General features: G+C 37.0%; 1 protein-coding gene across 1 annotated transcript in view; it reads left to right on the top strand.

Annotated features, from left to right (window-relative positions):
- Window positions 1-3,029: 3,029 nt before the first annotated feature.
- The window catches only part of LOC137398982 (cyclic AMP-dependent transcription factor ATF-6 alpha-like), a 39,372-nt gene continuing 28,791 nt past the window's right edge, over window positions 3,030-13,610 (top strand). Inside the window, exons 1-4 of the mRNA XM_068085141.1 lie at window positions 3,030-3,168; window positions 5,120-5,196; window positions 8,216-8,324; window positions 10,195-10,313. Of these exons, the coding sequence (XP_067941242.1) occupies window positions 3,111-3,168; window positions 5,120-5,196; window positions 8,216-8,324; window positions 10,195-10,313 (363 nt within the window). The 5' untranslated portion in view covers window positions 3,030-3,110. The remainder of the gene's footprint in view (window positions 3,169-5,119; window positions 5,197-8,215; window positions 8,325-10,194; window positions 10,314-13,610) is intronic.

Below are 13,610 nucleotides of genomic sequence, written 5' to 3'. Positions count from 1 at the left end.
CTTCACACTATAAAACAATTACCATATTGACAGTATTCATACAAGCAGCCATCTACAGGCACAGTTACAGGTGTATGGCAGTAAAAAAAATCATGGTAAGCTATAGCTGAAAACTAGTGAAAAATTAGAAATGTCCAAGTTATAAATAACATAAAAGGTGTTTAGCACAGAGTGTGAAGGAATGGAAAATAAAAATGAACCACAACTACAACTGGAGGATGGTAAAAAACTAGGAATGTATTATTTTGAAATTCAGCCCTTTGTACAATTGAGTTTAAAATCCCTGCTGTAAACAATATGTTGGTAAGGACCCAATATGGCTACCAGTTTAAAACTGAACCTGCACAAAATTTTATTAGATTGTATCAGAAAGTATCTGTATTTTCCTAATATTTGAGATTGTTTTAGATGCTTGAGGTGACCTGACATCCAGGATGTTTCAAGATCAAAATCGACGAAACTTGATCGTGCTTAAAACGCTCAGAAGAGGAAGACGTGCCCAGACTGCCTCAAAAATGACCTACATAATAGCGCTTCCTGTGTTGAGAGTGGTAAATGTGTGGTATCTTCTTTAGCCAATCATCAGCATTGGCTATTTATGTTTACATACCATTTAAAGAAAAACAATAGCACACATTTCAACTAACCTAGCACCATGTAACTAGCAAGTCATAAAATCATATCTTTGGAAGTTGACTTGCAAAAAAATTTACATTACAGTTATTTGGTATCAAAAAGTTCCCCATGTCTTACTCTGATATGTGGTAGGTGCAAAATATGTGGACATGTAATTACAAGCTCTTAAAAGCTCAAAAACAAGCAGTTAATCGCCGCCATCACAAAACTGACAAAGATTAGATTTGACTAAAAATTTGACTAAAAATCACTGAATGAATGTGCTGTAATAAATATGTCTGATATCAGTGAGAAAAATGATAAATTTACAAAAATTCTAAAAAAAGTTTACAAAAATCCTTTTTAAACCAAATTTAAAAAAATACTTCAAAAATATCGTTTGACAGCCAACTTGAAAGACCTACAAAAAACTACAATGGCGGATCTAGATCCGCCAAATATCCAACACTAAATGGTGGATCTAGATCTGTATCCGGATCTAGATCCCCCATTTGGCCATAGCTGCCCTATACCACGCGTAAGTAAGTTAGTTATCTGCTCACTCTGAGTAGCTACAGTGAATTCGCCCAATTCAGCCCAGCAAAATTTAGTCTTAATTCAGTCAGACCAAACTGGCTAGCCTTCGGTGCAACTTCTGCTGGACCAGTCTCCAGCTCAAATCAGACTAGCTAGAATGAACCAGACCAGTATTCAAATCAACAAAGTGTTACAGTGCCCCTTCAAGAGTTTCCTTCCTTTCTACTTCAGATATAAACAATTAATTTAGTTGTTATATTATGAAAATGAATTGCACAGAAAATCATTTTAGCTATTATATGTAGCTATTTATATATTATATGTATTTGCCATGTTATGTTAGCCTGCAAAATACACTGCAAAATATTACTAATACAAATTAATACTAAATTATCATGATGGACAAAAAATATATACACGTATGGTTATGTAGTATGTGCTAAAACAATATTTCAAAATAGCAAATATATAACCTCCAACAAAAGTAAAACTAAAACATCGTGCAGAATTATTTCTTCTTTTTCACGTTAATCACAGTCGCCCCAGGCGGGCTTTAGAGTGATATGTCTACTGAGGCTTGTGTCTGTGGTTTGACTGTCCTTTCTGTTATAAAGTTTGGGAGGTGATAAAATAGTTTGTACAGACAAAGTTGCAGATATGGTGGAATGGTTTGTGACGGAGGTATTAAGTCATGTGCTCAATAATATCAACGCGAAATGGTATGAGAACAATGGTATGAATGCATGCCAAAGACAATCGGTGTTTACATGCATGATGGTAAGAAAAATTCAGTTTAGTGTTAGTGAAGTATAGGAAGTAATTGAACCTGCGCGAGTTGAGTAGTGAATGGAGGGTTGTAATAAAAATTTGTCAGGTGCTGTCATGTAACAAGATTTGGTTGTTAGTTTTAAGGTCAGTATACTTCCTTCTGTCCTTGAGAGTGTCCCAGTTTGATGCTTGGATTAGGTCAGTGATGTGATCAAATTTATGAAGGTTTTGTGCCCAATGAACTGCTTGGCGAATAGTTGATTCAAGTAAGTTTATATGTTTATGAAGATAGGGTGACTAGAACATACAGCTGTATTCTAGAATCGGTAAACATATTGTTTTGTAGGCTAACTATTTGGTTTCTGAAGATGTAGACTTAAAAGTTCTTATTAAGAAGTATAAAATAGAGTTAATACAATGCAACTCTTTGCAAATACAATACATATTTGCAACGAGTTCTCACCCTGTTGCCTCATTTTGAGGATTTTAGTGGAAAATTTTCTGATCTGATGTTTGAGCACATGTACACACATAACCTCTCTTTAGTAGTCTAAGTATTAGCCAGGCTCTAATCGAGTGCGCTCATATATAAAGATTCACAAAATTGTAATGATTAACACACTGTGATGTTTAACGGTTTATTACAGTAAACGATGATTAGCCTCCGTATGTTCTAGTCATGATGCGAAGTTAAAAATACAATACATTACTACCCAGTCAACGTTTTTGTTTTACTTTACTATGTGCTTGTTATTAAATCTCATACCTTAAAATATGGCTTATTGGAGAGAACAAACCATAAAAATCTCACAAATACAGAAAATAAAGTTGCACGATTTACTACGGACGATGATGATTTTGCAAGCAACCCAGTCTCTACAGGCCAAAGGCACGCCTCCTTCGTCTCCTGAACTAAATGCTAGTCTTCGTCTGCAAATGTAAAACCACTTTTTGTAAGTATTACCTCTATGTCTTTGGCTTTTCAATTTAAATGTATTAGGCTCACTTTACGTTGATGAGGTGTATGAATGATACGCCTAAAAACTCGGACTACACCCGGATGTTTGCTGCTGGTCGGTTTTTCTTGTTTGGCATTTCCGGTAAAAAGTTTTGTTATGTGGTTTCCCGATACATTTCTCTTGTTTTGATTTTATTTTAACGTGTAGAAACGCTTAGACTTGAGTAACAAAATGTCAACTCATTGTCATAAAGACGCGAAGGATAACGTTTTCTCGCATTTTGTGGATGGTAAGACTATTATATAAATGTGATAATACTGATTCGGGAAATTCATTTCAGTTGTAGTTTCATTGAATCGATTGATAAAATTTAGTTATGACTGCCTCATGGCATAAACGACTAGTAGCGTTTAACAACTACAGCTATTTTACGGAATTAATTTGTTATATACTTTAGTAAGTTGCTGTAGATCAGATTTATAGAGTGAGATTGTAAGGTTTGACTCGATGATTTTGGAGTGAGTGTTTTCACTATAGACTTTGTTTTGAGGTTAAAGTGTCAAGTCAACTTCAATACATGCAAAAGCCATTGTATGTGATGTTAGTTGCTAGGTTTCCATTGACAAAGCTATGGAGTATTTTTAACGAAAGCTTAAATAATAGGACGTAAGACATTTTGCCTCGGTTGTCTAAGAGGGTTCAAAATCTATACTCTTTACGCCTTTGGTCACACATGCAGTTACAAAAAAGCTGCATCGAATAGGCGCTAGGAAAAATAATATCCAATGTAACACTACTCCACAATTATGGTTCTAGTAATGTAATACATATTTGTCTCTTGTTCTTGTCTGCCTAAGGACAACTGCTCTTTAAAAATAACCACTAAATTCTTCTTGGTCTTGGTCGATCGAACCCTAAGACCTCGATCCCCGAGGAAAAAAGGGCCATCATGTACGTATCTAGATCTAGTTCAAATGTTCTCAATAAAAGTCAAGTAATATTCGAAGTAAGTAAAATCATGACTATAAAAAGTGCGTTAAAAATTTCCTCGTAGGTCGCGAGAAGTTCTCGGTAAAAAACTGTTATGATAAAATGTTTTGCTGGCTAGAACAGCCCTAGGTACGTCATTGGATACCGATCTGGTATGATGTGAGTGTGTGTCATTGTGTATATTGTTAAAATTATTGATTAAAGACTCATGCACACTGCTGGAGAGAATTTTTATAAGTAAAACCATTCGAGCCGACTTCCGTCTGTTCTTAAGCAATTCCAACCCTAATTTGTCTCTGGCCATAGTTACGCTTTCCACCCCTTTAAGATCCGCAATAAAACGCACAGCGCGCCTCTGGACATTTTCCAGTTGTGTTTCATGTTTTATGAGGTATGGATCCCATACCTCACAAGCGAATTCCAAAACGGGCCTGCACAGACTAAGATATGCAATTTTTTTGACGTTTCTGGGTGCTCCGTGTAATACTCTCCTCAACATCCCTAACCTTTGATATGCTCTAGAGGTAATGTCATCTATGTGTATGTCCCATTTAAAGTCATTAGAGACATTCACTCCCAAGTATTTAAAAGATTCCACAATCTCCAATATCTTTCAAGTGCATAAAATTAAGAAGGAATTCAATTAATTTCGGACTAATAAACGGGTTTATTGTGCCTTACTAGTCAATTTTTGAATGAGGTTATACAGCTTGTATGACAGAAGCAATTTTTCTTCAATGTGGTTCAAGTAGCTTTGATAGCTTTCAAAATAGCTTTCGTGATAGCTTATGGTGATAGCTTTCAAAATTATGAGTCTGTTGAAGTTTGAATGCTTCTTAACACATCAGTAACACTTTCTGACTGAAAGCAGACCTTTTCATGATCTATTCTTGTTTGCATTGCATTGTCATCTAGCTATCAAGGAGTGTACATTATCGTATTGCTTTCGATTTCGATTTTGTGTGTATGTCATTATTATTAAGCAGCTTGCTTATTGTGAGCCTTCTGGTGTCTTTCATGACATTACATTATATCATTGCCTGTGTGTAAAATCAATTAAACATGCTGAATGTTTTACATGTGTATGCACACTATTTTTTAATAAAAAATTTAGATCGTGTTGTTACTGGCACAACATAAATAAATATATAGTTGAGTTACTTTGCTGTTTTGTTTGAAAATCGAAAATTTTGGTGTTGCATCCAATTTTTTGCTTTTATTAGTTTATAAGTAGGTATTGTATTGTTTAGAATCCACAACACTTGCTCTAATGGACGGTATTGAAGACTTCACAGACCTCCTCGGTACAACTGACGATGCTTGTCAGGTAGGTGCATGTAGGAATCGTTCTTATTCTTTAACTAACTGTATAGTGAATTCTGCTCGACAACTTTTAGCATCTTTTATGTCGATAGCTGAAGCTGGTTCACACTGCATCATTGTACGTCGGCATTAATCGCATAATACTTTGCTGATCGTTTGTAATAACAATGTTCACGCTATCACAAATCTCGTTTACATCAGCGAATAGTCCACGGCATAACTTTCTCATTATATATTGCGGTATTAGAAACAGTAAAATACTAGCCCCGCAGCAAATATCATGAAATGAACTATGGAATGAAGTGGTGCGCATTGCATAGGCTGTTGTGGATGCTCGGCACACTATTTCGGAAGTTTGACAGCTGCAATCCTTACCGACATATTCTCATCGCCTCAACGATGCCATTGATTTGCAACACATGTAGACGATGAAAGGACAACGTCGACATAGGACAATATAGTGTGTACCAGTCTTCAGGGCTGGCGAGTGATAACTTGTTACTCTTGTTATCAATGAAGTGTAGCAGATAAATCTTTGGGTAACATCCAAAACACAACCCACTTTGTTTAGATGTGATTACCATCTGCGTGTTGCTCGATTATCTGTAAGCAGTGTAGGGAAGTTCATGTAGTAACAGGGAAGGTCGATTTAACCAATTTTAACTTGTAGTCTCATGACTGTTGTGAGCTCAATCAATTACTGGCACCTTGATCAAATTTACTTCCTTATTGGGACATAACTTTTATCGTGCGATGGCGGTTGCTTGCGGTCAAGCGTATCTCCATTGGTGCTGTGTTAAAAGCATCTATTCATCTAAAATGCTGATCAAGTTTGATTAATCTAGAGCAGATAGGTATAAGCTTTATTGTCACTGGTCACCAAAGCAAATTAAATCATGAGATTGTAAGCAAAAAATAAAATCAAGAATAATAAAATTATGACATTGAAAGAAAAAAGCTTTTTTTGCATATCCCTGTCCTAAATCCCTATATCCCTAAATTATGGATTGTCAATGTGTCGGTGTTTAGTATAAGGTGTGGTGGATCTTTTGGACGAGTAGAAATGTAATGGATGGTCAGGCAGATTGGAGATACGATTTGAATATTTTAGACAGTAAATATCTAAAAAAAACATTTAGCTCCTCATCACTAGAGGCATGTAGATGCTGATCATAACTGTCCATATCAGGTAGCATAACACTAAAACATTATTTTTAAAACCATTCTAATTTTTCTTTGTTAGTCTTCAGTGTAAAGGGACTGTTATTGTGTGCCATTAATTGACTTTCAATTCTGCTTCTCAATGTGTTGTTTTTAGAGCGTTTACCTTAATGCATCTAAGAACATATCTTTCATAGAGTAAAGAGACAAAGTATTGTGAAGAAGTAGAAACGGAAAAAGCATTGAGTACTTTGCGCTTTGTAGTTCGGCTCGGCACAGTGTTTGTACAGGGTTAGCAGTCGCATGGCGCAGCTTTAGTAAGGATCCAGCAGGTTCCAGGAGGTTTAGTCAGTTCCAGTAGGTTAGCGCAAACTGTTTATGATTAGTGATGAGCTAATTAGCCTATCATATCTGTAGTTGAATGAAAATAAACAATCGTCTGTCTGCGTTGAGCCAATAGAAAACATGTTTGCAGTCCATGCTTAGCTGAGTTTCGATTTGCAAAAAAGATATTTTTTTCGCAGTAGTCGACAACCAGCCGCATCAGCCACCTTACAGTTACTGAGGCTTCACAAATTGTGGACCAGCGGACTTCTGATGATTGCTTATTAAGTAATAGTACTAGTGAAAGTGATGATTTTATCTTAAATAATAATATTGCCGTAAGCTATAGTAATAGTGGTAACTTTTCTGACTCAGAACTAGCCTGGCTTGACAAACTGTTGTTTTTGCGGAGTATTCCTCCGTTGAGCGGAACGAGCAAAACAACAGCTTGTCACAATACGCACTGCACCTGATGCATCAGCTGCACTGAAAAGGAGTTGTTCTCTTTCATCTATGCGATTTGGTTGTGATGTTATGTCCGTCGCTCCATTGGTAATCATAACGGATTTAGCCGAAAAATTTAAGTAGAAAAAATTAAGATACAGACGTTTAACCAGAGACCAGTCTCTATGGTAAACTTAAGTAGAACTTAGGAACTTAGGCAACAACAGCAACTAAACATGTTATTTGTGCTCTCAGTCAGTTTTATTTGTATTTTTGTATCAGTCAAATATTGTTCTTATTTTATTTTTTAATTTATTTTATTTTCAAGTTTTACTGAAGTTTACTGCAGAGACTGGTCTCTGGTTAAACGTTTTATCTTATTTTTTTCTACATGAATTTTTTAGCTAAATCCATTATGATTATCTATTGAGCGACCGACATAACATTGCAGCCAAGCTGCATAGACGGCAGAGAACAACACCCTTTCAGTGCAGCTGATACATCAGGTGCAGTGCGTATTGTGATAAGCTGTTGTTTTGCTCGCTCCGCTCACCAAGAGACATCTCCGCAGAAACAACAGTTTGTCAAGACAGGCTAACTCGGAACATGCCTAGCTTGTTACTAATAGGGGGAGAATAATACTAGCTGAAAAAGTGTCCGCGCTCATTCTGCAACACATTTATCTATGGCATCAACTGATGTAAATTTTATGCTGACCAGTTGGGTATAAAAATATGTGTCATAGAGCGTGCAGTTAAAATGTTATGCCAGTGCACCATAAAACCTGTAATTGAACGCCACCTCTATTTGAATGCAATCTCTGTTTGACTGCTATTATGGGAGGAGGATTGAAAAATAGAATGCCTCCCTTTAATTGAATGCCATTTCAATTTGAGTGCCACTTCTATTTGACCACTTCTATTTGACATTCTCGTTAGAACTATATAAACCCATAATGGTGCCCTGGCATTCAATCAGAGGTTTCACGGTATATATGACATCATCAATTATTAGGTTTTGTCGAATATTTATTTATGTCCCAGTTAAAAATTAATTGTGTAGCAAAAGTGTTAAATATGTGATATGATTTGCAGCAGTTATTTGGTGAAAATGCAATGATAGGGCTAGGAGAAGATGGCTTAGACGCGATCCTTGGTGGCGGAGAGTATGGTGGAGACAACAGCTCTGATAGTGGAGTGAGCAGTAAGTTTATTGACTGTCCATTTGATCGTGTAACTCGATTTATCAGATTATATGCTTGTTGACAAGTATCCAATCGTTACTGTTCTCACCAATCGAACAGAAATCTTTTTACCCAGCAATTAGCTGAAGCTGTTGTAAAATGGTATATGAATACCCTGCTGAGTTTTTACTGCTAAGAAGAAATTCTCTCCCTGCGCTTTAATACTAGCCTTGAACTCGTTAGATGTCTATGCCTTCCTGTGATTTGCTCGATCCTCAAATGTCATTGTAGCCTGGACTCTAATAATCCTGATTATCTTTCGTTTTTTCGTGGTGTCATTTTATTGTTGTCGGCCATCTCTATAGATAATTTTATCATTAAAAACACGAAGCTTTTGGAATGATTTGTTGAAAACGATGCTTTTGTTTTGCAATTTTTTTATTACAGTATCAGAACAACACCAAAAAGTACTAGTAAATAAAAGAAAAATGATCATTTTTCTACAAATATGGCAGCTTTTTCGTGTGAATGAGTGCATGTGCAAATGACTTGATGACATCGAAAAAAACGATGGATACTGCAGTAACAAATGAACTGAGTAGTGGTCTAAATTAAATGGTTTAAAAATAGAATTAAAAGTGGAAATAAACTCAGTTTTGCTGTTGCGTCTCTCAATTACTTATATTCAACTTGTCTATTTCATCATCTTCTTAGCCACAGAAAAGCTACCTGTTGGTGCGTGCCAATCTGCCAGATTTGAATCTACTTCGAGTGCTTAACAAACGCTTAACAAACCAGTCATGTTTCTCTACACAATACTTGAATAAAATCATTTAAGTGCAAGTACAGAAGCTGTTGAATAGTATGAATAATTCCAAAGGTAAATCCATAGGGGCCCCTACATATTTTACTCCACGTATACTGTATATACATACTGTAACATATTGTAATCTAGGAGTAAGTGTGCAAGACAATATAGGCTGTTTAGTATACAGCACTTTACCGGACATAATTTTCAATATTCGGACATTATCAGTGTTATTATCAATTATTTGGAACATTTTTCATATCCCAGTCTGTATTAGTCCAAAGAAATGAGGGTTGTTTGTTTGTTACTAAACCATACTTACACGTATGTTATGTTAAATGTATATATTATAATATAACTAGAAAGTTAGAATTTGTTAACTTATGCTGGATTTAAAATCATTATGCTGTCTCCACAGGTCAGGTGTCGGCATGTAAATCAAGAATGACAGTTACTTTGACTGTCATTCTCAACTTATGTAACTTTTATAGTATAGACAGTATTTAAATACAACTTTCATATAAGAGGTTGTCATAGAACATGGTCTGAAATTGAGAATTTTTATAAACATGTTGAAAAATCTTCAATTTTAGCACAAACAATTTGTTTAAACTGACAAATCACATTGCTCACAGTTCAGCAGCCAGTCTGTGCAGTATAAACTTAATGCATAGCATGATGTATTTTTCTTGATTAGTGTTTAAAAAATCCAGAATACTTGCACAAAGAAATGGTGGTACTCTTAATTCTAATGAATGAAAAGTTGGTTTATAGAAAACAGTTGGTTTTATGGAAACATTGGTAGCTGGTTATTGGCCATCTGATTTCAGCGAATCAAATGGATTAGTTGTTAGCAACTGCGATGAGCAGTTGATGTTACTCACAATTTGCTGTTTGTATAAGAGGTCATCGTAGAACATGATTTGAAATTGAGAATTTCTATAAAAAGTTAGGTAATTACGGAAGCTGTTGAATGGCGATGAACCTGTGACGTTTGCCTTTCTTTTATGCTCACTTGACTGAAATGGCTGTCAGTTGTTTCTGTTGATGAGCCATTAAAGTTCATATCGAATAACTTTTAGGCGCTGGCCTGAGTGTGAAGAGAGAACCCCTCTCTCCGGACTCATACACCGCTGTCTCACCCAATCTCGTCTTTACGTCAGACTCTGAACATTTATTCAGTGAGGCTGACAACTCAGTTGTAAGTCAATCAAGTCTTTGCTAGTAGTTTAAAGCCGTGGTCACACGGGCACCGAACCGAACTAAATGACGCAAAACGACGTCGTTTTCAGCTCTAAAAAGTTCGGCTGAGGACATTTCTGGCCGAAGCGAACTATTTCGGTACTGCTCGAAATTTCGTGCCGAACCCTTGCTCTTATTGGCTGGTTAAAATTCTAGAATTCTAGCGAGCACGCGTCACATTTTTTCTTACGTGCGTGTGAGTAAAGTTAAAAAAGAAATGGGACGATACTTTTATTTCGTTAAATAAACAACATGAAGCAATTTACGACAAGGTTCACCCGGACTTGTGATTGGGTTGCATAAATGTAAGATGTTGCACTTAAGTTTTGCATAAATGTAGGGGAATGGTTGTGATTTTCTTTCGTGTAGAATACAAGTAATGTGTCATATTCATCCTGATGAACTATCGTTGACTGATTTATTTATGTAAAACCACAGTACTATGATAAAGACTGTTTTTGTTTGTTATGTACTCAGCATAGAAAAACATTCATATGTTAATAAAAAAAATATAATTATGTTGATGGTGTAATGGATTTATATATAATATCTGCGATATGTTGGCCATTTTTGTTTGGCTGAGAATTTTGCCTTCTTCATGACAAACAACCGGTAGACTTGAATTACGAAATTATGAATCATGTTGTTTGCTAAGAACGGTGGTCAGCTTGGAATTTCTGCTGACTCCGGAACTACAGCCTACACGTGAAATGATAATGATTGGACCAAGTATATAGAAACTTTAAGTTTATTGGTCTACCATTTATGTTTAGAAGGTATATAATAATATGTTACCTTATTTTTACTCAGTCTTTTTCCTGCTCTTATCTGAATATATTCTAAGCCTTATTCTATATTCAAGGTATGTGTTAGTCTGAATCAGTAAATAAAAGGAATTATAACCTGTGAAATTAAGCTTGTTGTTATATCTATCAATCTAGATTGTGGATAAGAGATTTTAGCCGCATGCTATGCTATTCTAGGCTGTAACGGCTTATCACCGAACAGCGTTGGTCTATCAATATCTGATTATCTCAGATATTGTTTGAGTTTGTACAACTTTCCATAGTCATCATATCACTATGTCAAGTTGATTATCCTATGTCAATTGATTGTCTCAATTACATAGGACTACGTTATTGAAGTGGCAATTATAACACGAAAGTCATCCTTTCGGGGTTATGGGGTTACACTAGTACTGTTCATCACAGTTTAGTGTAGCTGTGGGCAATATCAATAACCCGAAAGTCATCCTTTCAGGGTTATGTGGCTATGCTAACACTGTTCATCACAGTTTAGTGTAGCTATCTAGGCCTATTTAAATATTAGGGTTAATATTAATCTGACAGCATTTAAACTATAGCCCGTGAGTTCTTGAAGGTGTAGTAATATAAAAGTATTAGGGAAAATCCTTCACACTGGTGGCAGCGGTGGGATTCTATATAGTTTATAATGCCCCCGCGTCGGCGTCGTCAAGCGTCACCTGAACCAATGGCAACGGGAGGCGCAAATATGGACCAATTAGCTCAGGCTTTGGCTAATTTGAATTTAAATAAACAGGCAACTTTTAAACTACCTAAGTATGATGGTAGCGGAGATGTTGAATTGTATTTGCAGCAGTTCATTGATATTAGTGCTGCTAATCAATGGGGAGATCGAGCCGCCTTATTACATCTAAAATGCGCTTTGGAAGGGGCGGCTGCGGCTTGCAGTCGTGGGGAGACACTTGAAATCGTCTTTCAAGGTCTACGAGCTCGTTTTGGCATTAGTCCAAGACAGGCTAGAGATAAACTAGGACAGTTAAGGTACGAGAGTAACTCATCGTTACATGTACTAGGAACTGAGGTGGAGCGATTAGTTGATATTGCTTACCCAGCTGCAGGTCAGGAAGTACGAAACACCTTGGCCATTGACTCCTTCACCCGAGCATTAAATCATCATGCGCTTCAACGCCATTTGTTAGTGCTTCCAATTGAGTCAGTAGCTGATGCTGTAACAGCTGCTCAGGAGTATTTCCAAGTGGGAAATAACTCGGGAAAAACAAAACATCACGTTGCTTCTGTAGAAGTGGATCAGGTTTCTGTCGAAAAGAAATCGCCAATGGAGCAGGTGATGGAGAAAATGTTACAGCAAATGGAAACAAACACGAAAGTTATGCAACAGCTTTTACAGCAAAAATCTACAGCTACAGGTAGATCCTCCGGCCAGGCATCTAACAATGGATCGAGAACTCCTTTGCAATGCTATGAGTGCGGAGGCCCTCACCTAAAAAGAAACTGTCCCGCTTTGAAGACAGAAACCTCAAAGGCGGGAAACGGAGATGGTCCACAGCAGTAAGGCCTGCTGACTGTGGCAATACTGATAGGTCAAAAAGTCAGGAATCTACCAACGCTTCTAAATTGACATCACCCCAAAATGGCAATGATAGTCTCTTGTCTTTGGCGGTAGATGGGCCCAATAGGGAGTTACCTCGTTCATCACAGGTAACTGAACCTACACGTATCAACCCCAGTTACTTCCTCCCAGGGAAGGTGTCGGGCAGACCTGTTCATTTTCTGATAGACTCTGGTTGTACGTCTAATATCATATCACAGCATGTGTTTGAAAGAATATCTAAAGGAGTTAGAGATCAGCTGATGCCATATGAGTCTCAAGGAAGACTCGCAGATGGTAGTCAGATGGAGATCTCAGGGACAATTGAGTTGTCAGGAAGACTCAGAGATATTGCTTTTGTGTCTGAATTCTTAGTATGCCCCGTCACTGAGGATGCGATACTAGGAATGCCATTTTTAGAAAACAATGCTTGTGTCATGGATTTTAGACTTCAGAGTTTAAAAATGAAAGACAGAGAGCTGAAGTGTACTAATCGGTTCGGTGATCGACTGCAGAGCAAAGTTCAAGTGGTTCACAAAGTTACCATTCCATCCCATTCTGAAATGATAGTGAAGGGTAGACTATGTGGGAAAACGACAAACGAAGTTGGGGTAGTTGACAGATGGGAGGAGAACCCCAAGGCTGCTCCTGGGTTGTTGCTGGGAACATGCTTGGCAAAAGTAGGTGAGAAGTTGCAAGTCCCAATACGCTGCATTAATATAACACGAGCACCGATCGTGATAAATGCAGGTAGTTGCGTGGGGATGTTCCATGCGGTAGAGATTCCAAGCGATGGAGAGGTAGAAGTACGTCAAATAACAAATGTGTTAAATGAAGGTAACAGTCAAACTGAAGACCATCTCTCAGTAGGCTCTATGCCTGA

This window comes from Watersipora subatra, chromosome 6 (genome assembly GCF_963576615.1).
Source record: "Watersipora subatra chromosome 6, tzWatSuba1.1, whole genome shotgun sequence".
NCBI classification, from domain to species: Eukaryota; Metazoa; Bryozoa; class Gymnolaemata; order Cheilostomatida; family Watersiporidae; genus Watersipora; species Watersipora subatra.
This window is presented reverse-complemented; position numbering and strand designations above follow the sequence as displayed.